The sequence below is a fragment of the Ahaetulla prasina genome, chromosome 8 (genome assembly GCF_028640845.1).
Source record: "Ahaetulla prasina isolate Xishuangbanna chromosome 8, ASM2864084v1, whole genome shotgun sequence".
Taxonomy (NCBI): Eukaryota; Metazoa; Chordata; class Lepidosauria; order Squamata; family Colubridae; genus Ahaetulla; species Ahaetulla prasina.
Genome location: NC_080546.1, coordinates 87,625,402 through 87,652,957, shown reverse-complemented (window position 1 = coordinate 87,652,957; position 27,556 = coordinate 87,625,402). Strand labels below are relative to the sequence as shown.

Sequence of the window (27,556 nt, the reverse complement as noted above, 5' to 3'; positions counted from 1 at the left end):
ATCCTTATAAGGTAGGTAAAATGAGGACCCAGATTGTTGGAGGGGGGCAATAAGTTGACTTTGTATATAAATATACAGATAGAATGAGACTATTGCCTTACACACTGTAAGCCGCCCTGAGTCTTCGGAGAAGGGCGGGATATAAATGTAAATAAAAACAAAAAACAAACAAACCCCAACCCCTCCCCCAATGTCATTTCTACTTAATAAACGAGATACTATTTGACCCCAATTCTGCATTTCATGGCATTTCTTTTCCGTCTTGTAAAAACTGCAGCTTTGAGGGACCTCTCTGGAGTTGCACGGATGGCTTTTCTGGCAGCAAGGGGTAAACAAAATCTGTTTTGATAACAGCAGCCTCCACTGAATTGTTTTAATTACCTTTCCGGTATGCCATAAGACATAGAGCTCATATACGAAATAACAAAGTATGGGGTCAAATCCTTTTGTGTTTGTGCTTCCTGAACTTTAGGGACATCTCAGAAAGTGTTCATCACTGGAGAAAAGTGGGCCAGTACTTCCCTAGAAAATGCACTCTATGCTAGAGGAGACATTCTCGCTGGCTTGTAGCTATGAAACATCTAAAGAACAGTTGCTGGAACTGGGCATGTCTAGTTTAATGAAAAGAAGGACCAGGGGAGACATGATAGCAGTGTTCCAATATCTGAAGGGCTGCCAAAAAGAAGTGGGAGTCAAGCTATTCTCTAAATCACCTGAAGGCAGGACAAAAAAAGCAACGGATGGAGACTAATCAAGGACAGAAGCAACCTAGAACTAAGAAGGAATTTCCAGACATTTAAAGCAATTCATCAGAAGAAGAATAGAATGGGATGGGATGGAATGGAATGTGATGTGATGGAATGGAATGGATTAGAGAATAGAATGGGATGGGATGGGATGGGATATGGTGAGGTGGGGTGGGTGGAGCGGAAAAGAACGGAACAGAATGGAACAGAACAGAACAGAATAATGGAATGAAGAATAAAATTGAATGGGATAGGATGGGATGGGATAAGATGGGGTGGGGTGGGGAACAGAATAGAATAGAACAGAACAGAATAATGCAATGAAGAATAGAATGGGATGGAATGGGATGTGATGGAATGGGATGTGATGGAATGGAATGGATTAGAGAATAGAATGGGATGGGATGGGATATGGTGGGGTGAGGTGGGTGGAGCGGAACAGAAGGGAACAGAATGGAATAGAATGGAACAGAACAGAACAGAATAATGGAATGAAGAATAGAATTGAATGAGATAGGATGGGATAAGATGGGGGGGTGGGGAACAGAACAGAACAGAATAATGGAATCAAGAATAGAATGGGATGGAATGGGATGGGATGTGATGGAATAGAACAGAACAGAACAGAACAGAACAGAACAGAATAATGGAATGAAGAATAGAATGGAATGGAATGGAATAGAATAGAATAGAATAGAATAGAATAGAATAGAATAGAATAGAACAGAACAGAACAGAACAGAACAGAATAATGGAATGAAGAATAGAATGGGATGGGATGGAATGGAATGTGATGTGATGTGATGTGATGTGATGGAATGGAATGGATTAGAGAATAGAATGGAATGGGATGGGATATGGTGGGGTGGGGTGGGTGGAGCGGAACAGAACGGAACAGAACAATAGAATAGAACAGAATAAAATAGAATAGAATAGAATAGAATAATGGAATGAAGAATGGAACAGAACAGAACAGAAAATCAGAATCAGAATAAGAATCTTCTAAAAATTGGTTCTGAAACCTGGATTCTATCTCTCCTAGCAAAATGTGTTGAATTCCTACAATACTTTTGTGGAAAACTGACTGGGTGCTGCTTACTAACCGTCATTCGTAATAAAAGCAGATTTAAAGATTCTGTATAAACCGTCTTACACTTTTCCTCCTCAACTTCCTTGTTTTGAATATCTTCCTCCCCAAGAAAGTGACCTGGATCACACTAACTTGGATAATGAAAGTGTAGCAGAATGAAAAACACCCCAAAACTGGGTACCATGTTGTTGTTGTTGTTGTTGTTATTAGGATTACAGGTAGATCCAGATCCTATTTGGTCATTTATGAGGAGAAAATAATAATATGGATGTATTCTAGGGAAAACAAAAGAACTGTATCTCTAATGCTTTTGCTAATTAGAACTGACAAAGCATGTTCTTGGTCATTAGGCATTGTCACAGATTTTCATGCGCTAGAAATTCAGGCAGAACCATTTTCCTTCTCTGTGACATAAGCCGCGTCATTAAAACTTCTATTCACGTCTTGTGGGAATCTCCCCATTAAATATTCCACCCCAAGTTAGATTTAAAGGAGGAGGATCGAATGTTTAATTGAGCATCCCCTAAAGAAGACGACCAAAATGTAGAGACGAAAATGAACGAAACGAACGATCAAAAGATCTGAGCGGTGTCCAGGTTCACTCATTTGTCACCAGCGCTTGCTGGACTTGGAGAACTCAATCCTAGAAATATTTTTTCCCCAAGAAACCGAATGATTGACTCAGATAAGTGCTCCGGTATAAAAGGACAAGGCAAGGACAAAAGTCTAATTATATATTAATCGAATCTATCTACACATCTATCGACTGCAATCCACTGCTTTAAAAATAGGTATTGGGTATAAATGGATGAATCCCTATTTACCTGATTCATCTTCTCTCTCCTTCTCTCTCCCTCCCTCCCTCTCTCTCACACACACTCTCCCTATCTCTCTCTGTGTGTGTCTCTCTCTCCCTCCCTCCCTCTCTCTCTCACACACACACTCTCACTCTCTCTTTCTCTGTCTCTCTCTCTCTCACACACACTCTGTCTCTCTCTCTCCCTCTCTCCCTCTCACACATTCTCACTCTCTCTTTCTCTGTCTCTCTCTCTCTCACACACCTCTCTCTCCTCCTCTCTCTCACACACATTCTCACTCTCTCTTTCTGTCTCTCTCTCTCTCACACACACACACACTCTCATTCTCTCTCTCTCTCCTCTCTCTCACACACTCTCTCTCCTCCTCTATCTCTCACACACATTCTCACTCTCTTTCTCTCTCTCTCTCACACACTTACTCTCTTTCTCCTCCTCTATCTCTCTCACACACATTCTCTCTCTCTCTCTCTCTCTTTCTCTGTCCCTCTCCTCCCTCCCCTCTCTCACACTCTCATTCTCTCTCTCCTCCTCTCTCTCTCTCTCTCTCACACACACACTCTCTTTGTCTCTCTCTCTCCCTCCCTCCCTCTCACTCTCTCTCTTTCACATACACACAGAAACAATTTCCCTCATTCCTTCCAACACAAGCATTCATCAACTACGACAACAACAACAACAACAACAACAACAACAACAACAACAACAACAACAACAGGATAGAGATTGATCCCGTTAACACTTCAACCACCGTAAATATGAGTCAGTTGCCAAGCACCTGAATTTTAAGCAAGTCACCATGGGGATCCTGCAATGGTGGCAAGTGTGAAAAATGGCCGTAAGTTCCCCCTCCTTTTTTAGCGCGGTTGTAATTTTGAACAATCACTAAATGAACTGCTTTAAGAGTGGTGCGGTGGCCTAGAAGTGGAGTGCCCGCCTCACAATCAGGAGGCTGTGAATTCAATTTTAGGTAGAGGCAGATATTTCTCTCTCTGGGCATGATAAGAATATATCAGCTGAATAAAACTCTGCACTGGCAACAGGGAAGGGCATCCGGCCATTAAAACACTCTGCTAGCTCCATTCCTCCTTATATTTCCTCATATATATGTTTATATACTATATAATCTTTTTGTGTGATGCTTATATATATTGTTGTGACAAATAAAATAAAATAAAATAAATTAAATAAAAAATAGAGGCACCAGTCTACTAGCTCCCTACAGCACTGATCAGCTGTAGTGCGACCCTTTGAAGCGCTGCGGCAGTCATTTAAGGCCGTTTGCAGCTATATCACCACCAAGAGCTTCAGGGACAGAGAAGAGGAACAGCGAGGCATGGGCAGTGGGGGGGGGCCAAGACACTTCCAATTTTACGCGGGAGAAAACCCGAATAACCAAAGATCTACATACAAACACCCGCGAAAACCTCAGAAAACATATATATATATATATAAGAAGAAAAAAGAAAAACAATAGGACAGGAACGGTAGGCACGTTTGTGCTCTTATGCACGCCCCTTATGGTCCTCTTAGGAATGGGGTGAGGCCAATAGTAGAAAGTTTTTGGTTAAAGCTTTTGGGATTATGGGAAGAGACCGCAGAGTCAGGTAAAATGTTGCAAGCACTGATGATTCTGTTACAGAAGTCATAATTTCTGCAATCTAGATTAAAGCGGTTAATATTAAGTTTAAATCTATTGGTTGCTCTTGTATTATTTCAGTTAAAGCTGAAGTAGTCTTTAACAGGAAGGACATTACAATAGATGATTCTATGAGTTAAACTTAGGTCTTGTCAAAGGCAACGGAGTTCTAAGTTTTCTAAACCCAGGATTTCAAGTCTGGTGGGATAAGGTATTTTGTTGTTTTCAGAGGAGTGAAGAACTCTTCTTGTAAAATATTTCTGGACTCGTTCAATTGTATTAATGTCAGAGATGTGGTATGGGTTCCAGACAGGCGAGCTGTATTCAAGAATTGGTCTAGCAAATGTTTTATATCCTCTGGTTAGTAGTGTAGTGTTTCTGGAGAAGAAGCTACGCAAGATTAGGTTTACAACTCTTAGAGTCTTTTTTGCGATGTACTTGCAGTGGGCTTTGGCACTTAGATCATTGGATATGAAAACTCCAAGGCCTTTTACAGGGTGGGGGTCATTTGCAAGGTAATGTCCATCAAGTATGTACTGTGAGCCAGAGCTGAAATTCAATTGGTTCCTACTGGATCGCGCGATACGGTAGGGCCGACTGCGCGAAGCCCCACCAACCAGCCGGACATCATAACGTCCATGTCTTGTGATGATTTTCAGCCTCTGAGCATGCACAGAAGGCTTTGCGCATGCATGGCGTGTGCACATTTGCAAACCAGTAGGGAAGGTAAGTGAATTGCCCCCCTGCTGTGGGCCTTGAGTTTGACACCTCTGGTCTATTGCTATTGTATCTGAGTTGAAGCAAAAAAACACACACAATCAAGACGTTGGAGCAAAGAACCTAAAAAACAACATCGTCGCTTGTTTAAAATGTGTTAAGCTGGGATGCGATGGCTCAGGGGCTAGGATGTTGAGCTTGTCAATCGAAAGGTCGGCGGCTTGGCGGTTCGAACCCCTAGTGCTGCCGTGTAACAGGATGAGCTTCTGTTACTTGTCCCAGCTTCTGCCAACCTAGCAGTTTCGAAAGCACGTAAAAATGCAAGTAGAAAAAATAGGGACCACCTTTGGTGGGAAGGTAACAGCGTTCCGTGCGCCTTTGGCGTTGAGTCATGCCGGCCACATGACCACGGAGACGTCTTTGGACAGCGCTGGCTCTTCGGCTTTGAAACGGAAATGAGCACCAGCCCCTAGAGTCGGGAACGACTAGCACATATGTGCGAGGGGAACCTTTACCTTTACCTTTAAGCTGGTGTATATACCTTGGCTAACTAGGAAATTGAACGGCAGGTTAAAGATGGTTGGCAGGCATTCAGCAAGCTAAGCGTAATTTTCAATTTTTAACATTTTATGGAGTTATAAAAGATTGTAAAATGCAAAAATTCCATAGAAGAGCAGAAGTTAGGAAGGATAAGAAAAAAGAAAAACAATAGGACAGGAACGGTAGGCACATTTGTGCTCTTATGCATGCCCCTTATGGTCCTCTTAGGAATGGGGTGAGGCCAATAGTAGAAAGTTTTTGGTTAAAGCTTTTGGGATTATGGGAAGAGACCGCAGAGTCAGGTAAAATGTTGCAAGCACTGATGATTCTGTTACAGAAGTCATAATTTCTGCAATCTAGATTAAAGCGGTTAATATTAAGTTTAAATCTTGTATTATTTCAGTTAAAGCTGAAGTAGTCTTTAACAGGAAGGACATTACAATAGATGATTCTATGAGTTAAACTTAGGTCTTGTCAAAGGCAACGGAGTTCTAAGTTTTCTAAACCCAGGATTTCAAGTCTGGTGGGATAAGGTATTTTGTTGTTTTCAGAGGAGTGAAGAACTCTTCTTGTAAAATATTTCTGGACTCGTTCAATTGTATTAATGTCAGAGATGTGGTATGGGTTCCAGACAGGCGAGCTGTATTCAAGAATTGGTCTAGCAAATGTTTTATATGCTCTGGTTAGTAGTGTAGTGTTTCTGGAGAAGAAGCTACGCAAGATTAGGTTTACAACTCTTAGAGTCTTTTTTGCGATGTAGTTGCAGTGGGCTTTGGCACTTAGATCATTGGATATGAAAACTCCAAGGCCTTTTACAGGGTGGGGGTCATTTGCAAGGTAATGTCCATCAAGTATGTACTGTGAGCCAGAGCTGAAATTCAATTGGTTCCTACTGGATCGCGCGATACGGTAGGGCCGACTGCGCGAAGCCCCACCTACCGGCCGGACATCGTAACGTCCCTGTCTTGCGATGATTTTCAGCCTCTGAGCATGCACAGAAGGCTTTGCGCATGCACGGCATGTGCACATTTGCAAACCAGTAGGGAAGGTAAGTGAATTGCCCCCCTGCTGTGGGCCTTGAGTTTGACACCTCTGGTCTATTGCTATTGTATCTGAGTTGAAGCAAAAAAACACACACAATCAAGACGTTGGAGCAAAGAACCTAAAAAACGACATCGTCGCTTGTTTAAAATGTGTTAAGCTGGGATGCGATGGCTCAGGGGCTAGGATGTTGAGCTTGTCAATCGAAAGGTCGGCGGCTTGGCGGTTCGAACCCTAGTGCTGCCGTGTAACAGGATGAGCTTCTGTTACTTGTCCCAGCTTCTGCCAACCTAGCAGTTTCGAAAGCACGTAAAAATGCAAGTAGAAAAAATAGGGACCACCTTTGGTGGGAAGGTAACAGCGTTCCGTGCGCCTTTGGCGTTGAGTCATGCCGGCCACATGACCATGGAGACGTCTTTGGACAGCGCTGGCTCTTCGGCTTTGAAACGGAAATGAGCACCACCCCCTAGAGTCGGGAACGACTAGCACATATGTGCGAGGGGAACCTTTACCTTTACCTTTAAGCTGGTGTATATACCTTGGCTAACTAGGAAATTGAACGGCAGGTTAAAGATGGTTGGCAGGCATTCAGCAAGCTAAGCGTAATTTTCAATTTTTAACATTTTATGGAGTTATAAAAGATTGTAAAATGCAAAAATTCCATAGAAGAGCAGAAGTTAGGAAGGATAAGAAAAAAGAAAAGAAAAGAGAAAAGACCCATTTGACTTTCAACTCTCTCACTTGCCGTAAAATAAGGCCTTAACATAAAATCACAACTTTTTTTTCCTTTTCCATAATAAAATGAACCAGCCATTTCTGTAAAGATCTCTCAAACTGCTTCGGTAAAACCTCAAAATTTGTAGTTTCGTTCTTTTCCACTTCAAGGACAAAGTTTAGAAGTGGTCTCCAAATGGAAACAAAAGTTTATGTTCTTTTCTTTAACTAAAGTACTCAACTTTGCCCTTTTGGATAGTGGTGGGTTTCAGCCAGTGTTACCACCGGTTCACTCCATGCACGTGCTTTGCACGCACAAGCTCGTTTTGCTCGCATTCAGGCCAATCTTGCAGTCCACGCAAGCGTAGTATATTTCGGAACGGCTGAGATGCCACAATCTGCTCTGCTGCGCCTTTTAAATGGGCTAAAAACAACCAAATATAAGGTATGTATAATGCAGGGGCAGGCGGGCGGGCCAAACTAGAGAACCGGTTCGCTCTCAGCTCACCATCGCCACTCCGAACCGGCCCGAACCGGTTGAAATCCACCACTGCTTTCGGCCAACTCCATCAAATTCTGCAACCATTTGTCCATAGTAGGAATTGAAGTCTAAGTGCAAGCTAAGTGTAATTTTCAAGAACAACCTCCCCCTATGCCGGAAGAGAAAAGTTTCCAATCAGGGTGCGCTACCTGCTTTAACATATGAAATGTGGACACTAACCGCACAATGGATATAAAAGCAACGAGGGGGGCAAAGAGCCATGGAAAGACACATACTGCTGGCAGAAAACTCGGACGATGAGGAGGTTGGGCAGGAACTTGAGCCAGTGCTAGAGTCTGGGGAAGGCTCTGATGGATGCTTTGCGTCAGACGCAGAAATAGAGCCAGGGCCGTCCGACATTTCCCAGCCACTGGAGAGGCAGCTGGCTTTGGAGGCTGAGATGAGTGAGGAGGAAGAACAGCTGGGGCCTGTTCTGGATGCGCATATGCACAGAGCTGTTAGGAGAGGAGAACAACGGAGGACAAGGAGTCGACTTGGGAAGCAAAGCACACGTGGATGCTGAATGGCTCCTCCCTGGCTGGGGAATAAATAGAAGGAAAGGGGAGTGGTTGTCGTAGGAGACAACAGTTCGTATTTCTGAAGATTTTGCTCATTGTGTTTTGTGCCACAAAGACTGCTTGCCAGAACTTAATTTGTAGCTTTGCGGCTGGGAGCTCACGGCCTGGCAATTATCTCAAGGAACTGATAAGGTCTGCTACTGCAGTTAACTCTGGACTTTTCGGTGTGTGAATACCGTTAATTCACAGGAGATAAATAAAGAGGGGGTTTTTGTGGCAAGGAGTCTGTTTCTTGTTCCTGCTAAGGCTGGGTCAGAACCAGGGGTGAAATCCAGCAGGTTCTGACAGGTTCTGGAGAACCGGTAGCAGAAATTTTGAGTAGTTTGGAGAACCAGCAAATACCACCTCTGGCTGGCCTCTGAGTGGGGTGGGAATGGAGATTTTGCAGTATCCTTCCCCTGCCACACCCACCAAGCCACACCACACCCACCAAGCCATGCTCACAGAACTGGTAGTAAAAAAATTTGGATTTCACCTCCGGTCAGAACACACACACACAATTACAAGGCAGGATCGAAAGACCCACGTGCAGATTGGAGAACAAGCCAAAGTCTACGATATCATCAAGAGAATAAAAGAATTGCAATGGAAATGGTCACAGAGCAAGGAGAACTGATGGCCAGTGGAGCAAGGCAGTCGCAGAATGGATCTCACTTGATAAAAGGCATCCATGAAAGAGACCGAAAACAAGATGGATCGACAACCAAAATATATCCTTTCCTTGAGAGGGTGAGCAGAACTTAAAGCAGTGATGGCTAGCCTTTTTGCCATTGCGTGCCATGATGGGGAGGGGGGGGGGAGAAAGTTTGCACGTGTACGTGCCCACACCCATAATTCTATGTGCCCTACCCTGCGCATGCATGCGCAACCCCCCTCCCGCCCCGGCACATGATGGCCTGGTAGGCCCGTTTTTCTTTCTCACCTGGCTCCAGATCCTCTCTATGCATCTAGGGAGGGCGAAAACAGCCTTCCCCACCCCCTCGGAGGCCCTCCGTAGGCCCGAAATGGCCCATTTCCCAACTTCCGGTTGGACAGGAAGTAACATGTTTTGCTGTCCCCAGCCTCCAAAGCCTCTCTAGGAGTAAAACCTCTCTAGCAAAAAAGTCACTTCCTATCCAACTGGAAGTTGGGGAACGGGCCGTTTTGGGCCTCCAGAGGGCCTGAGGAAGGCTGTTTTCGCCCTCCCTAGATGCATAGAGAAGCTCTGGAGCCAGATGAGAAAGAAAAATGGGCCTTCCTCACCCACCACAGGCCCTCCGGAAGCAGGAAACAGCCTGTTTCCCTACTTCTGGTGGCCCCAGAAGGCCCGATAATCAGCCTGCGCATGCGCGCCGGAGCTGAGCTGGTGTGCCCACTGATATGGCTATGCGTGCCACCTGTGGCACATGTGCCATAAATTCACCATCACATACTTAAAGGATGCTTTTGGACAGGGGTGAAATCTACTTACCTTCCTTACCGGCTTGGAAGTGCATGTGCCATGCACGTACTTGCTTTGCTCGCGCACGCCTCACACATGCATGTAGACCTTCTGTGCATGTGCAAAACTTTTTGTGCATGTGCAGAAGGTAAAAAAGACATTACTTCCTGGTTAAAACCAGGAAGAAATGACAGCAGGGCGGGTAGGCGGAACTTTGCTCCACCATCGTTACCGGATCGCCAAACTACCGGCCACGATCGCTACCGGATCGTGCGATCCGGTCCAATCCAAAAGCATTTCTCACTTGCTTTTGGGGGTCACCCTATTTATCTGGCCGCCTTTCATTTTGGATTTAGCTTCGGCTGCTCTGGGACAGAATTGATTTGGCTGCCGTTGTTTCTGCTGGAGGACCTTCAACCTCTGAATCCAATTATGGGAAGTGGCCTTAAAGAGATTGGCACGCAGCCAGGATGCTGTAGGAAACGGTAAAACTTTATATCCCCGGCGATATTTAGTCTCTTGTCTGAGTCATGGTGGGATTTCAAGCAAGGCATCCTCAACATGCCTTGATCAACGTAACGGTTTCTTCAGGGGACGGTGGTGGAGTCCATGGGAGGTGTAGGCTAAAACATGAGAAGTTAAAATGAAGCTTTGTGGGTTGATGGGTCCAAGGGCTGGATGTTTGTTTGTGCTGGAAGTGGGTCTGTCTGTCTGTCTGTCTGTCTGTCTGTCTGTCTGTCTGTCTGTCTGTCTATCTATCTATCTATCTATCTATCTATCTATCTATCTATCTATCTATCTATCTATCTAAGTTGTAAATTCTCCAACACTGGAAATTTTTAAGAAAATGTTGGACAGCCATTTGTCTGAAGTGGTGGAGGGTTTCCTGCCTGGGCAGGGGGTTGGACTAGAAGACCTCCAAGGTCCCTTCCAACTCTGATATTATTACCTATCTATCTATCTATCTATCTATCTATCTATCTATCTATCTATCTATCTATCTATCTATCTATCTATCGTATCATCTATCGCCTCTCTCTCATATCCATCCATCCATCCATCCATCCATCCATCCATCCATCCATCCATCCATCCTCTATCCATTCTATTTATCCATCCATCTTCTATCCATCCTTCTATTTATCCATCCATCCATCTTTTTTTTATTATTATTTTGTCACAACAGTATACACAAACATAATATGTAAGCAAAAGTAGGCAACAACTATATTAATTTGATATAATGAAAGGGAACAATAGGACAGGAACGGTAGGCACTTTTGTGCTCTTATGCACGCCCCTTATATCTTCTATCCATCCTTCTATTTATCCACCCACCCATCCATCCACCCACCCATCCATCCATCCATCTATCCATCCACCCACCCATCTTCTATCCATCCTTTTATCCACCCAACCACCCACCCATCCACCCACCCACCCATCCTTTTATCCATCCATCCATCCATCCATCTATCCATCCATCACTCATCTATCTATCTATCTATCTATCTATCTATCTATCTATCCATCCATCCATCCATCCATCCATCCATCCATCTATCTATCTACTCTCCCCCTTCTCCCCCTCTCCTCTGTAATCCATCCCTCCATCCATCATCTATCCATCCATCACTCATCCATCTATCATCTATCTATCTATCTATCCATCCATCCATCCATCCATCTATCTATCTACTCTCCCCCTTCTCCCCCTCTCCTCTGTAATCCATCCCTCCATCCAACCTTATTGATCCTAATTCAGGTTTGATGTGAAAGGTTGCATTCCTTTTTGTGACATTTCATGACATGAAAAAAACATGTCTTCCTGGATGTTACATGGTCTTCGACATGGAACGATTACATCATAAACCAAACATCCAGCTTTTGGCATTAAAAATAATTTCGTTCATTGTTTTTCTCTCCGCCTGTTTGCCAGCAGCCCCAATAATGATTTATTATTCTTGATTTTTTTTTTTTGACATTGCATTGTTGTACTTTTCGACTTATTTCCTAATGTACATATTTTATGCAAAGAACTTTGATATTTCTTTCAGTGCAACGTAAGATATTAATCTCACAAATAAACAAGCAAGGTACCAAGACAAGACAACCGTAGTTCATTTGCCACACATCACTTTGCTGATTAAAAATGCAAAACTGCATTTATCACTTAATCATGTTTTATTATAAAAACAAGATGTCGCTCCTCACTTTTCAGTTAATTATAGTTTAACCAGTCTGTCATTTTTAGTATAACAACAAACTGCAATTAGTTAAAAAAATCATTTATTATCCTCTTCCTTTACTCAATGTTATGACACAAATAATCCAGAATATGACAGATTTATCCGTAGCTATGACTTTTGAAAGTTAGAAATTCTGCTCTGAGCATACAATAAAATAAATATAAAACCCATGTATATGAGTCTATACACACTATGTGTTAAATCATGTTGGTTACATTTAATACAGGCAGATTATATATTAGGATTGGAATGAAATTCTTATCCACGATGGAAATTTGAAATCTCCATGCAGATAAGATAAAGCCCCCATTGGATATTATGTTGTGAACTGCTTTTGTCTGTATAATAAAAATTTGGGGCCTATTGAAATTAGAAAATATTACATTAACATAGTAACAAAAATAACCAATGTATATGTTTCCTTTGTACTAAGTTCTATTTTTCAATTACAGGTAGTCCTTGACTTATGACCACAATTGCCCCCCAAATTTATGTTGCTAAGTGAGACATTAAAGGTAAAGGTAAAGGTTCCTCTTGCACATATGTGCTAGTCATTCCTGACTCTAGAGGATGGTGTTCATCTCCATTTCAAAGTCGAAGAGCCAGCGCTGTCTGAAGACGTCTCCGTGGTCATGTGGCTGGCATGACTCAATGCCAAAGGCCCACGGAACGCTGTTCCCTTCCCACCACAGGTGGTCCCTATTTTTCTACTTGCATTTTTACGTGCTTTCGAAACTGCTAGGTTGGCAGAAGCTGGGACAAGTAACGGGAGCTCACCCCATTACGTGGCACTAGGGATTCGAACCGCTGAACTGCCGACCTTTCTATCGACAAGCTCAGAGTCTTAGCCAACTGAGCCACCGCGTCCCTTTAAGTGAGACATTAGTTAAGCGATTATTCCTCTATTTTATGACTTTTCTCACTACAGTTGTTAAGTTAGTAACACAGTTGTTTGGTGAATCTGACTTCCCCATTGACTTTGCTTGTCAGGAGGTTAGAAAACTTGATCGTGTGACCTCGGGACATTGCAACCATCGTAAATATGAACCAATTGCCAAGTAACTGAATTTTGATCACGTGACCATGGACATGCTATTGTGGTTATACATGTGAAAAATGGTCTTAAGAGAGATGGGACTCACATAATTTATCTACCGGTTTGCCCAGCACTGAAAATATGAGTGCATGTGCACGGCCATCCGTGCATATCCTTAGCCCTCTGCACATGTGCCCAGCCTTTCGTGCACCCGCTTTGCTCCCATGCGCCCCTTCTGCACGTGCGTCCGGCTTCAAAAACTTGCCTAAATAGGACAGCATAGAGCTGGGGCGGGTGGATGGATCCACCAGCGATTTCTGCTACCAGTTCACCCGAACCAGTCTGGACCTCTGGTCCTAAGTCACATTTTCAGTGCTGTTATAACTTCGAACAGTCACTAAACAAACTACTGTGACGTAGTGTAGCGTAACCAATATTCTGTAGTGTAACTAATTTTCTACTGAACCTTTAAACCAATCAGTCTTCCTTCTTTCATACTAGGAAAGCAGACTATATTTCTAATCCTGTATCATTTTTTTGGGGGGCCAATTAGACTGTTTCTAAGAGTGGTGTTTTTTTTTAAATGGTTAAAAAAAAAAACCCTAAAAATGAGCAAAAGAGCAAAAACAGGAATCAGTGTTTGTTATTAAGGTTTTCAAATTAAAGGTAAAGGTAACGGTTCCTCTCGCACATATGTGCTAGTCGTTCCCGACTCTAGGGGGCGATGCTCATCTCTGTTTCAAAGCCGAAGAGCCAGCGCTGTCCGAGGATGTCTCTGTGGTCATGTGGCCGGCATGATTCAACACCAAAGGCGCACGGAATGCTGTTCCCTTCCCATCAAAGGTGGTCTCTATTTTTCTACTTGCCTTTTTTACCTGCTTTCAAACTGCTAGGTTGGCAGAAGCTGGGACAAGTAACGGGAGCTCACCCCGTTATGCAGAACTAGGGATTCAAACCGCTGAACTGCTGACCTTTTGATTGACAAGCTCAGCATGGCCACTGAGCCACCGCATCCCTGTTCTTAAATTAGGGATGATTAATTAAGAAAGGAGATTTCAAAGTGGTATGAATTTCATATAATTTTTTTTTTGAAATGTGATGATATACAAGCTGTATTAATATAATAATATAATATGATGATATGATGCAATGCCATGGCATGCTACGCAATGCCATGGCACGCTACGCAACGCAATGCAATACAATACAATAACATGACAACATGACATGACATGACATAACAAAACAAATCGATGTTAAGACTATTTGGCTGTGGTTATCCCAGCGCTACAAGAAATGCAAATGAAAATATTCATTTTCTCCAGAACAATTATCAATAAACTTGATGTGCAAATACTGTTTAATACCTTGAGAGGTTCCAAAATTGGCTGCCAGTAGAAAATATATTAAATTGAATCAATACTTGGGTTGACCAATTGCCAAAAAAGAAGGTCAGGGTTGTTTTCCATTTTTAAATGTTTTATAAACTTATTTATTTCTTCATTTATATTTCATATTTCTTAACCTTCCACCTCCCTCTCTAATTAAGTCATAATAAGACACTTGAGCTCAGGGTAGATAGAGACTGGGATATTAAGACAGGCTATTAAAAGAGGCTATTAAGAAACAAACATGGATATTTGACCCAGGATAATCTATTTATAACTTTTGGGATGATTTGAGATAGATAAGATGCCATGGTAAATTTACTACGAGTGGATTTAAAATAACAGCGTAGGGAGTTTTGAGAGTTTAATTTTGTTCTGTGAGCCCATTATCATTTTTCCTGTTTAACTACTTTGTCATCAGTACAACATATAGAAGACAGGCCAACAAGTTGCAAATGGATCTAGCGGTTAAAATTTTTTTTGGGGGGGGCATTTTACAAGGACTAGCATCTGCCTTCCATGGAGGACCTGTATACTGCACGAGTCAAAAAGAGGGCTGTGAAAATATTTACAGATCCCTTGCATCCTGGACATAAACTGTTTCAACTCCTACCCTCAAAACGACGCTATAGAGCAACTACACCAGAACAACTAGACACAAGAAGAGTTTCTTCCAACATGCCATCACTCTGCTAAACAAATAATTCCCTCAACACTGTCAAACTATTGACTAAGTCTGCATCACTATTAATCTTCTCATCGTTCCCATCACCCATCTCCTTCCACTTATGACTGCATGACTGTAACGCTGTTGCTTGTATCCTTATGATTTATATTGATATTGATTGTTTCCTGATTGCTTATTTGTATCCTATGACTATCATGAAGTGTTGTACCTTATTATTCTTGATAAAGGTATCTTTTCTTTTATGTACACTGAGAGGATATGCACCAAGACAAATTCCTTGTGTGTCCAATTACACTTGGCCAATAAAAAATTCAATTCAATTCAATTCAATTCAATTCAATTCAATTCAATTCAATTCAATTCTATTCTACCCTACCCTACCCCATCCCATCCCATCCCATCCCATCCCATCCCATCCCATCCCATCCCATCCCATCCCATCCCATCCCATTCTTCTATTCTATTCTATTCTATTCTATTCTATTCTATTCTATTCTATTCTATTCTATTCTATTCTATTCTACTCTACTCTACCCTACCCTACCCTACCCTACCCCACCCCATCCCACCCCATCCCATCCCATCCCATCCCATCCCATCCCATCCCATCCCATCCCATCCTTCTATTCTATTCTATTCTATTCTATTCTATTCTATTCTATTCTATTCTATTCTATTCTATTCTATTCCATCCCATCCCATCCCATCCCATCCCATCCCATTCTAATGTTGTAGTAATACATTAATCAGTATTCAACTAGAGGAGGCAATAGGTATACAGTGTGTTTTCACATGCAACTTAGCTAACGCTTTGTCTGTTTTGTGTTTTATTTTTTGTCTTCTTGAATTTTTTTTTTGGGGGGGAGGAGTTTTGTATTTTCATTTTCTCCTGAACGAAATAAAGATACATAGGGGGAAAAAAAAGACACGAATTCAACTACCTTCTTGATGATTACAGATATATCGTTATAGTTTTACTAGTGATGTTATGCAAATGATAGGGTGTGGTTTTTTCCCCTAGAATGTCTTTCTGACTTCCCAGCCAGCTAAAAGATTTCCAGATTGTTTTCCTTTCAAATACTAGACAAGTGTCACCTGTCTTGAAATCTGTCAAATATGGCTAGATGGTGCCATCTTCAGTTAATAATTAAGCCATACCGCAGTTTGCTAACTAATGCCTGTATAGGAAGTCCTTGACTTACAATAGTTCATTTAGTGACCGTTCGACGTTACAAGGGCATGAAAAAAAGTGACTTACGATGGTTTTTCACGCTTAGGACCATTGCAACGTCCTTGTGGCCACGTGATCAAAATTCAGACGCTTCCCAATTGGTTCATATTTATGACGGTCAGGTGGATCCCCTTTTGTGACTTTCTGACAAGCAAAATCCACGGGGAAGCCAAATTCACTTCTCAGGCGTGTTCCTAACTTAACCGCTGCAGCGATTCACTTAATAGCCGTGGCAAGGAAGGTAATAAAACGGGGAACAACTCCCTGAACAAAACACTGAACAAACCAAAATTTTGCTTAGCAATGTAAATTTTGGACTCAGTTACATTCCATAAATTTTGGATGGATGTTGGAGAAGATTCCTGTGAGTCCCTTGGACTGCAAGGCGATCCAACCGGCAATCCTAGAGGGGATCAACCCGGACTGCTCTTTAGAAGGCCAGATCCTGAAGAGGAAACTGAAATACTTTGGCCACCTAATGAGAAAGAAGGACTCACTGGAGAAGAGCCGAATGCTGGGAAAGATTGAGGGCAAAAGAAGAACGGGATGACAAAGAACGAGGTGGCTGGGTGGAGTCACTGAAGCAGTCGGTGTGAGCTTAAATGGGCTCCAGAGGATGGTAGAGGACAGGAAGGCCTGGAGGAACGTTGTCCATGGGGTCGCGATGGGTTGGACACAACTTCGCAACTAACAACAACAAAGATTTTGGACTCCATTAAATTTCAGGACTACCTGTATTTTAAAACTGTAATAGTTTTAGGTAAAGGTAAAGGTTCCCCTCGCACATACGTGCTAGTCATTGCCAACTCTAGGGGGCGGTGCTCATCTCCGTTTCAAAGCCGAAGAGCCAGCACTGTCCAAAGACGTCTCCGTGGTCATGTGGCCGGCATGACTCAACACCAAAGGCGCACGGAACACTGTTACCTTCCCACCAAGGTGGTCCCTATTTTTTCTACTTGCATTTTTACGTGCTTTTGAAACTGCTAGGTTGGCAGAAGCTGGGACAAATAACGGGAGCTCACCCCGTTACACGGCAGCACTAGGGATTCTAACCGCCGAGCTGCCGACCTTTCGATTGACAAGCTCAATGTCCTAGCCCCTGAGCCACCGCATCCCTGTAAATACAAATTTAATTAATAATAATAATAATAATAATTTATTTTGTATACCGCCCTTCTCCCGAAGGACTCAGGGCGGTTTACAGCCAAGTAAAAATAACAATAACACAATACAAAGAATAAAAACAAAGATGTATACAATTTAAAACAACATTTAAAAAGAGCAAATTTTAAAGGCTGATTATTAAAATTTAAGTTAAAAAGTTAAAAATATTAAAAAACCCAATTAAAATACATCACTAATTATGCCAGTCCCACTTTAATGAATAAATATGTTTTGAGCTCACGACGGAAGGAGAAAACCCGAATAATCAAAGACCTACATACAAACACCCACGAAAACCTCAGAAATAAATATATATACATATACATACATACATACATACATACATACATACATACATACATACATACATACATATATATATATATATATATATATATATATATTTGTTTTCTGAGGTTTTCACGGGTGTTTGTATATAAATATAAATTAAATATAAATATATATATATGGAAGTGTCTTGGCGGCGTTTGACAAAGTCTCATTCGTCATCTTCAGGCTTCAGCCAGAAGCACGAAGCTGAAGCCTGAATATGACGAATGAGACTTCGTCGAAACGTCGCCAAGACACTTCCAATTTTACACGGGAGAAAACCCGAACAACCAAAGACCTATATATATATATATATATATATGTATGTATATAAATATAAATTAAATGTAAATTAAATGTAAATGTAATAGTTTTAGGTCTCATATTTATGCCGGTTGTCATGTCCTGGGGTCCCATGATCACCTTTTGTGACCTTCTGACCAGCAAAGTCCAATGCGGAAACGAGATTCACTTAACAACCATGTTACTAACTTAACCGCTGCAGTAATTCATTTAATAACAGTGGCAAAATGGAGCAAAATGCCCTTAACCAATGTTTCGCTTAGCTTTACAGAAATGTTGGGCTCAATTGTGTTTCATAAGTCAAGGACTACCTGTATTTTAGTTATGGTTTATGCCAGCGATAGCGAACATTTTCAGCACCGAGTGGAAAAAAGGGAGTGTGCGTGCACGCTTCGGGTGTGTCTGGACCACAACCTGGAAGAGGAGCTGCCAAGGGCACATGTGTGCCCCTGAAAATGAACTTCCGGTTTCAGCCAGCTACCCTTCCGGGTTTCTGGCGCACATGCACACTTAACAATCAGATGGCCGGCGCACAGGGGTGCTATGCAGCAGGTTCTGATGGGTTCTGGAGAACCGGTAGCGGAAATTTTGAGTAGTTCAGAGAACTGGCAAATACCACCTCTGGCTGGCCACAGAGTGGGGTGGGAATGAAGGTTTTGCAATATCCTTCCCCCAGGAGAGGGGAGGGAATGGGGATTTTGCAGTATCTTTCACCTGGAGTGGAGAGGGAATGGAGATTTTGCAATATCCTTCCCCCAGGAGAGGGGAGGGAATGGGGATTTTGCAGTATCTTTCCCCAGGAGTGGAGAGGGAATGCAGATTTTGCAGTATCCTCCCCCAAGGAGAGGGGAGGGAATGGGGATTTTGCAGTATTTTTCCCCTGGAGTGGAGAGGGAATAGAGATTTTGCAATATCCTTTCCCCAGGAGTGGAGAGGGAGTGGAGATTTTGCAATATCCTTCCCCCAGGAGAGGGGAGGGAATGGGGATTTTGCAGTATCTTTCCCCTGGAGTGGAGAGGGAATGGAGATTTTGCAATATCCTTCCCCCAGGAGAGGGGAGGGAATGGGGATTTTGCAGTATCTTTCCCCTGGAGTGGAGAGGGAATGAAGATTTTGCAATATCCTTCCCCCAGGAGAGGGGAGGGAATGGGGATTTTGCAGTATCCTTTCCCCTGGCGTGGAGAGGGAATGGAGATTTTGCAGTATCCTTCCCCCAGGAGAGGGGAGGGAATGGGGATTTTGCAGTATCCTTTCCCCTGGCGTGGAGAGGGAATGAAGATTTTGCAATATCCTTCCCCCAGGAGAGGGGAGGGAATGGGGATTTTGCAGTATCCTTTCCCCAGGAGTGGAGAGGGAATGCAGATTTTGCAATATCCTTTCCCCAGGAGTGGGGCGGGAATGGAGATTTTGCAGTGTGCTTCCCCTGCCACGCCCACCAAGCCACACCATACCCACCAAGCCATGCCCACAGAACCAGTAGTTAAAAAATTTGAATTCCACCACTCCTGGCAGAGACGCTCAAGCAGGAAAACAGAAGCCTGCCACATTCAAAAAGGCCAGCCGATCGTTGCGCACACATGCGCCAGAAACTCGGGAGAGGAATGGGTGCGCCGCGCATGCCAGGCAATACGGCTCCACATGCAACTTCAGGTTTAAGGCGAGTCCTTTGATTACTCTGAGCTAATCCTTTCTGCAGTTTCCAATTAAGATCAAACGATAGCCTTTAATAAAACTGCACAATGCAAGGAAGTTAATCACTCTTCCAAAGACACAGGCAGAAATTATATTTTCATTCAAACCTCTACATTTAGCACGCAACGTTTAGCCAACGTGAACTCCACGGACCGTCTTAAGATTCCTGGCTGAATTTTTCAAAATAGTCTCTTCAATTTTAAACGTTACGTTGTTTCCGGGACTTATTACATTTGGGTTTCTAATTTGGAATCAGTTGTTGAATAAAATCAAATGCATGAAACAGTGGTGAAAAATGCGCTGTGCACGCATGCGCAGGGCACACGACGCACAAAATGCGAGGTGCGCACACATGCAGTACATGCCAAAAGGAGGAATGGGGTAAGTAAAATAGCGCACGGGGAGGGGATGATCAGCTGTGGCACGCAATCTTTTTTTTTTTCACTTTCAAAAGCATTTTTTTAAAAAACCTATTCAGGCGAATAGGTTGTAAAAATGCTTTTAAAAGTTAAAAAAAAAGGCTCTGACAATCAGGCAGCTCAGCTGTGATTTCCAGAGCCTTTTTTACCTTTTAAAAGCATTTATTTACAATGTATTTGGGTGAATAGGTTGTAAAAAATGCTTTTAAAAGTAAAAAAAAGGCTCTGATGATTGTGTGACTCAGCTGTGATCATCAGAGCCTTTTTAAAACCTTTTAAAAGCGTTTTTAAACAACTTATTTGGCCGAATAGATTGTAAAAAAATGCTTTTAAAAGTAAAAAAAAGGCTCTGAAGATCAGGCAGCTCAGCTGTCATCTCCAGAGCCTTTTTTTTAACCCTTTAAAATCATTTTTTTACAACCTATTTGGGTGAATAGGTTGTAAAAATGCTTTTAAAAGAAAAAAAAGGCTCTGACGATCAGGCAGCTCAGCCGTGATTGTCAGAGCCTTTTTTTAACCTTTTAAAAGCATTTTTTCAAAGAAGCGGCAAGCAGGCAAGTGGGCGACCAGGCAATTGGGTGGTTTGGAGAACCGGGGAGGGGGGCAGGGATTTTTGCTACCAGTTCTCCAAACCACCCACCCCCATCGCTACCGGATCACCTGATCTGGTCAGAACTGGGAGCATTTTATCCCTGGCATGAAATATTATTTGAAAGAAATCGTAAAAGGTGGCATACTTGGTGCAGATCACTTTATGAAGGGTTAACCAGAAAGAACGATTAAGTAAAGGTTACGATAGTTTGTATAGTAGTTTGATAAGAAATAATCAAAAACCCTAAATGCTTTCACAAATAAGTACAGGAAACCTGAAATATTGCATCAGAAGACGTTATCTTTCTAGGCTCCATTGCTATTGGCATCTGGAAATTTTTTTATCTTACTGTATCTCATTTAGATGCAAGTTTACTCCAGAATTAAAATTAAGCACGGAACTCTGAACTAGTTACGTATGCAGCAGCACCTGGCAATATCTTAAAGTAAGTTTTTCTAACACGTGGATGGGTTTTAACTAAAATATCTGCTAATTTACAGCCGCAGACATTCATGTTAGCTTGCTCTTGACATTAGAACATTGGCAACCAGCTCTTGTGGTGTGGCAATTCGAATGATTTTGGAGCAACTGTATTGATGATGACTAAGATCATGATTTATCTATAACAGTATGTATCTTTATGCACACTGTGAGCTTAGCACTGGAGACAAATTCCTTGTGTATGAAATCACACTTGGCCAATAAAGAATTCTATTCTATTCTATTCTGTTCTGTTCTATTCTATTTTATTCTATTCTATTCTATTCTATTCTTCATTCCATTATTTTATTTTATTCTATTCTATTCTATTCTATTCTATTCTATTCTATTCTATTCTATTCTATTCTTCATTCCATTATTCTATTCTATTCTATTCTATTCTATTCTATTCTATTCTATTCTATTCTATTCTTCATTCCATTATTCTATTCTATTCTACTCTATTCTTCATTCCATTATTCTATTCTATTCTATTCTATTCTATTCTATTCTATTCTATTCTATTCTATTCTATTCTATTCTATTATGTTCTTCTTTCCATTATTCTATTCTATTCTATTCTATTCTATTCTATTCTATTCTATTCTATTCTATTCTATTCTATTCTATTCTATTCTACTCTTCATTCCATTATTCTATTCTATTCTATTCTATTCTATTCTATTCTATTATTCTATTCTATTCTATTCTATTCTATTCTATTCTATTCTATTCTATTCTACTCTACTCTACTCTACTCTACTCTACTCTTCATTCCACTGTTCTGTTCTGTTCTCTTCCGTTCTGTTCTGTTCCATTCCATTCCATTCCGTTCCATTCCATTCCATTCCATTCCATTCCATTCCATTCAATCTTATTCCATTCCATTCCATTCCATTCCACGGCTTCCAACATGCCACCTTATTTTCAGCACCACGGACAGTTTCCCCTTGCAAGAACTTGCTTCAAACTTGCCCTTTCTCTAAAAACCTTGGTCTGAATCAAGAGAGCGATAATTAATTAGATATCATAGAGGAAATGAATTAAGACCTCTTGCCGAAGAGGGCATGAGGCTTCTCTCATGAGCAGCCATGTCTTTTGCGGAGCAATAATTCAGCAGACAATCCGGGCAATAAACAACTCAGGAAAAGACCGTCTGACTCTCCGCCTGACTTCAATCTCCGAAAGAGGTTTTGGCCAAAGGACTTAGAAACATCTTTTTCTCATCCTTACTGCTCTTCTTTTAAGTAGTGGGCTACCTGCCAGTTTTCTTGGGACACCATGTACATCTACTGCAAACTCTGATCTTTAGAGGACTCAATCTTCTCTCCCGCTATATTTCAATGGAGGACTGGACACAGTCATAATAATAATAATAATAATAAAAATTTTAAAAAACCAGACAGGTAGGAATGTCTTCTGTCATCAGGCAGACAAAGTGAGCGATATAATTTAATGAACTTTCCGCTCAAGGGCGAAGTAAATCGGGAATAGGGCACAAGCAACAAGGAGAAAACTGCTCGCTGGAAATAGAACACGAAAGGCGGTCGCCTGGCGTCACGTACGTGTACTTAGGCTGGAGTTCAGAAGTCATTGAATCTGGTGTTTTGTTTTTTAAAAAAAATGTATAACAGTTCCAATGCATAATATCTTAAAGAGCTCAACGAAAGAGTTATTTCGTTTCAGAATTATTCTGAGAGGCTCCTAGTAGAAAGAACTCAAAGAGAGATTACTTTGAATCTCCATTTTGGAATGTGTTAATTGACACACATAGCAAAGTGGAACAGGAAGACAAAAGTATACCATATAATTCCCAAGTGGAAAAAAAAAACCCTGCTCCCTCTTGCACAATTGCCTCACAGATGGAGGCTTACGGTCACAATTCTCCAAGCATTGTACCGAAATGTCAAGGGCCTTTCCTTGAAGTGAAACCTGTCATAGAGTGTTCAAGAATTACCCACTTTCGACAAAAGACCAAAACGGAACGCTTTACTGAATCTCTTTGAGAGATGAAAGACAAGAAGGTCAATCTCTTTCTTTCTTTCTTTCTTTCTTTCTTTCTTTCTTTCTTTCTTTCTTTCTTTCTTTCTTTCCTTCCTTCCTTCTCTTTCTCTTTTCCTGTTTCCCTTTCTTTCCAACTTTCCTTCCTTCCAGCTTTCCTTCCTTCCAGCTTTCTTCCTCTCTCTCTCTCTTTTTTCTTTCCCTTTCTTTCCAACTTTCTTTCCTTCCATCTTTTCCTTCTTTCCAGTTTTTTCCTCTCTCTCTCTTTCTTTCTCTTTCCTTTTCTTTCCATCCTACCTTCCTTCCCTCTCTTTCTCTCTTTTTCTCTTTCCCTTTCTTTCCCTCCTTCCATCTTTCTCTTTCTCTCTCTTTCTCTCTCTCTTTCGCTTTCCCTTTCTTTCCATCTTTCTTTCCTTCCATCTTCCTTCCTTCCTTCCATCTTTCTTTCTGTCTCTCTTTTTCTTTTTCTTTCCCTTTCTTTCCATCTTTCTTTCCTTCCATCTTCCTTCCTTCCTTCCTTCCTTCCTTCCTTCCTTCCTTCCTTCCCTCCCTCCTCTCCTCTCCACTCATTCACTCACCCTCCTTTGAATTAGGGGAAAAAAATAGCACCTTCTAGTCACTCCTCTCTGAGTTGCCAGAAAATGCAGCATTTTTTCCTAGGGCAAATAAGATGGACTGCAGGCCTTACAGGCAGCCCGCTGGTGCAGATGCCTCCTGAGAAATCAACTTTTTCTTTTTTTAAACCTCTTCTTTAAAAAAAAGAAAGAAAGAGGGGGGAGGGGAGGGAGAGAGGCTTTTGTAGACAAAACAACACCCGAAACTTTGAAGACACCCTTAAACACCCCTCTCCCTTCTCCCCAGACTGCCGACCAAGCTGGCTTTAGGACGGTGGCAGCGGTACTCACCCCCCCTCCCCTTTACAGTCAGAGTAGAAATGAAACAAAAATTAGAAACGGGAACAGATCATCTAATGTGAGGCCCTGCTAGGAAGCTGCGTCCCAGCTTCCTTACCCATGACCTTTTCTTGCCTAATTCAGGATGGCATCAGTAATCCCCATGAGCCTAACTGGGCTTCAGACCCCTCGGGTGAGTCTGGGTGTCATGCGGAGATGGCCCAGTGCAAAGCCAACCCCGAATCTCAGCTGCCCTCTTGAGTCCAGCCAAAGGCGCAGCTCCAAGAAGATCCAAGCAAGCAAAGGAAGGAAGGGAGGGAGGAAGGAAGGAAGGGAGGAAGGAAGGAAGGGAGGAAGGAAGGGAGGAAGGAAAAGAGGGAGGGAGACAAGTGAAACAGGAAGGAAGGAAGGAAGAAAGGAAGAAAGGAAGGAAAGAAGGGAGGAGAAGGAAGGAAGAAAGGATGAAATGGAGGGAGGGAGGGAGGGGACAAGTGAAATAAGAGGGAGGGAGGGAAGGAAGGAAGGACAGAAGGAAGGAAAAGAGGGAGACAAGTGAAATAGGAAGGAAAGAAGGAAGGAAGGAAGGAAGAAGGGAGGAGAAGGAAGGAAGGATGGATTGGAGAGAGGGAGGGGACAAGTAAAATAAGAGGGAGGGAGGGAGGGAAGGAAGGACAGAAGGAAGGAAAAGAGGGAAGGAGACAAGTGAAATAGGAAGGAAGGAAGGAAGGAAGGAAGGAAGAAAAGGAAGGATGAATGGATGGAATGGAGAGAAGGAGGGAGACAAGTGAAATAGGAAGGATGGAAGGAAAGAACGGAGGGAGGGAGGAGAAGGAAGGGAGAGAGGGAGGAGAAGGAAGAGAGGGAGGAGAAGGAAGGAAGGATTGAATGGAAAGAGGGGAGGAGACAAGTGAATGGGGGAAGGAAGGAAGGACAGAGGGAAGGAAAAGAGGAGACAAGTGAAATAGGAAGGAAGGAAGGAAGGAAGAAGGAGGAGAAGGAAGGAAGGATGGATTGGAGAGAGGAGGGACAAGTGAAGTAAGAGGGAGGGAGGAAGGAAGGACAGAAGGAAGGAAAAGAGGAAGGAGACAAGTGAAATAGGAAGGAAGGAAGGAAGGAAGAAGAAGGAAGAAAGGAAGGAAGGATGGATTGGAGAGAGGAGGGACAAGTGAAGTAAGAGGGAGGGAGGAGGAAGGAAAGAAGGAAGGAAAGAGGGGAGGAGACAAGGAAATAGGAAGGAAGGAAGGAAGGAAGAAGAAGGAAGAAAGGAAGGATGAATGGATGGAATGGAGAGAAGGAGGGAGACCAGTGAAATAGGAAGGATGGAAGGAAAGAACGGAGGGAGGGAGGAGAAGGAAGGGAGGGAGGGAGGAGAAGGAAGAGAGGGAGGAGAAGGAAGGAAGGATTGAATGGAAAGAGGGAGGGAGACAAGTGAATGGGGGGGGGAAGGAAGGAAGGACAGAGGGAAGGAAAAGAGGGAGACAAGTGAAATAGGAAGGAAGGAAAGAAGGAAGAGAGGAAGGAGAAGGAAGGGAGGAGAAGGAAGGACAGAAGGAAGGAAAAGGGGGAGGGAGACAAGTGAAAAAGGAAGGGAGGGAGGGAGGGAGGGAAGAGAAGAAAGGAAGAACAGAAGGAAGGGAGGGAGGAGAAGGATGTAATGGAAAGAAGGAGGGAGACAAGGAAGGAAGGACAGAAGGAAGGAACAGAGGGAGGGAGACAAGTGAAATAGGAAGGGAGGGAGGGAGGGAAGAGAAGGAAGGAAGAAAAGAAGGAAGGGAGGGAGGAGAGAGAAAGAAGGAAGGAACGGGAGACAAGGAAGGAAGGCTGCCCAGCCACCCTGCCCGCCTTCCCTGCCTCACCTTCGGGGTTGGCGCTGACGAAGACCCGCACGCTCCGACCGCTGGGCACCAGGTGCAACGGCAGAGCCGAGAGGTTGCCGGAGAAAGCCGCTTTCCGCAGCGCCGAATCCCGCGGAGCCGCCAGCTTGCCGGCCGTGCCAGCCGGCCACATCGTGCGGCAGCCGCGGCGGCGGCGGCGGCCGCTGCCTTCCCTCCGCCTTCTCCGCCCCGCCTTGTCCTTTGGCAGAAGGGCGACGCCGCCGCTCGTGTCCCCCCCACCCACCTCCGGCCGGGTTTTCCTGCCCAGCGGCGGCTCCTCCTCGGCCTGTCTCGACGCCCGGCCGCTTCTCTCCGGCGCCCGGCCGGCCGGCCGAAAGGATGGAGAGGTGTTTGGGGCGGGGGGTCTCGCCGCCGGCGCCTGGAGACGGAGCAGAGAGAAAAGTTTCCGCCAACCGGGCTGCTTCTAGTCCTCAAGGAGGCAGGCCGGCGCCGGGCTGGTCTCCGAAGAGCTTTGGCCCCAGCCAACTTCGGCTCTTAAATGCAAGCCTCTTGCGGCGATCGCCCCCACCCAGCCACCCACTCCACCCCGGTTTACGCAACGCTCCGGCCGGCGGGAGGTGGAAGTGGCGGGGGGGGGGAGAGGTTTGCGCGCGGCGGGGAGGGGAGACCACGCGGAGATCCCAGCCGGCGAAGCATCCACGTCAAGCCACCGCTGGGCTCTTGGCAAGAAACCACACGGGTAGCTGGGTGGGGGGGAGGGTGGGGGTGACCTCGCGTGGGTCTCCTCCTCCACCGTCCCCTCCCACTAGGAGTTTCCCCCCCCCCCTCCTAGGAAAGAAACTCGGCCGGCAGGCGGGGAACAAAAGCCGTTTGGCTGTGCTCGCCGAAGCCGAGGAGGAGGAGGAGGAGGAGGAGGAGGAGGAGGAGAAGAAGAAGAAGAAGAAGAAGAAGAAGAAGAAGAAGAAGAAGAAGAAGAAGAAGAAGAAGAAGAAGAAGAAGAAGAAAGGGTCGGAGGAGGAGGGGGAGAAGGAGGAGGAAGAAGAAGAAGAAAGAGAAGGGGAGAGGAATAGAAAGAAGGAGGAGAAGGAGGGGAAGAGGAGGAGGAGGAAGAGGAGGAAGAGGGGGAAGTAAGAAGAGGAGGAGGAAGAAGGAAGAGGAGAAGGAGGAGAAGAAGAATAGGAAGAAGAAGAAGAAAGGGTCGGAGGAGGGGGAGGAGGAGGAGGGAGGAAGGAAGGAAGGAAGGAAGGAAGGGAGGAAGGAAGGAAGGAAGGGGATCAAGCGAAGGACCGGAGCTTCGAAGAGCTCAGCGGCGGGCCACCCCGCCGGGCGCTTGGGATGAAATACTCAGAAAGGTTGGGACGCCTGGCCGAGCCAAAGGGATTGCTTGCGCTTGCGGGCCTTCCCTCCAGGGGGC

General features: G+C 43.7%; 1 protein-coding gene across 1 annotated transcript in view; it reads right to left on the bottom strand.

The window, feature by feature from the left end:
• Nucleotides 1-26,314, bottom strand: part of NWD2 (NACHT and WD repeat domain containing 2) — a 97,186-nt gene extending 70,872 nt beyond the window's left edge. The window contains exon 1 of the mRNA XM_058193916.1: nucleotides 26,164-26,314. Coding sequence (XP_058049899.1) covers nucleotides 26,164-26,314 — 151 coding nt within the window. The remainder of the gene's footprint in view (nucleotides 1-26,163) is intronic.
• Nucleotides 26,315-27,556: the final 1,242 nt, after the last annotated feature.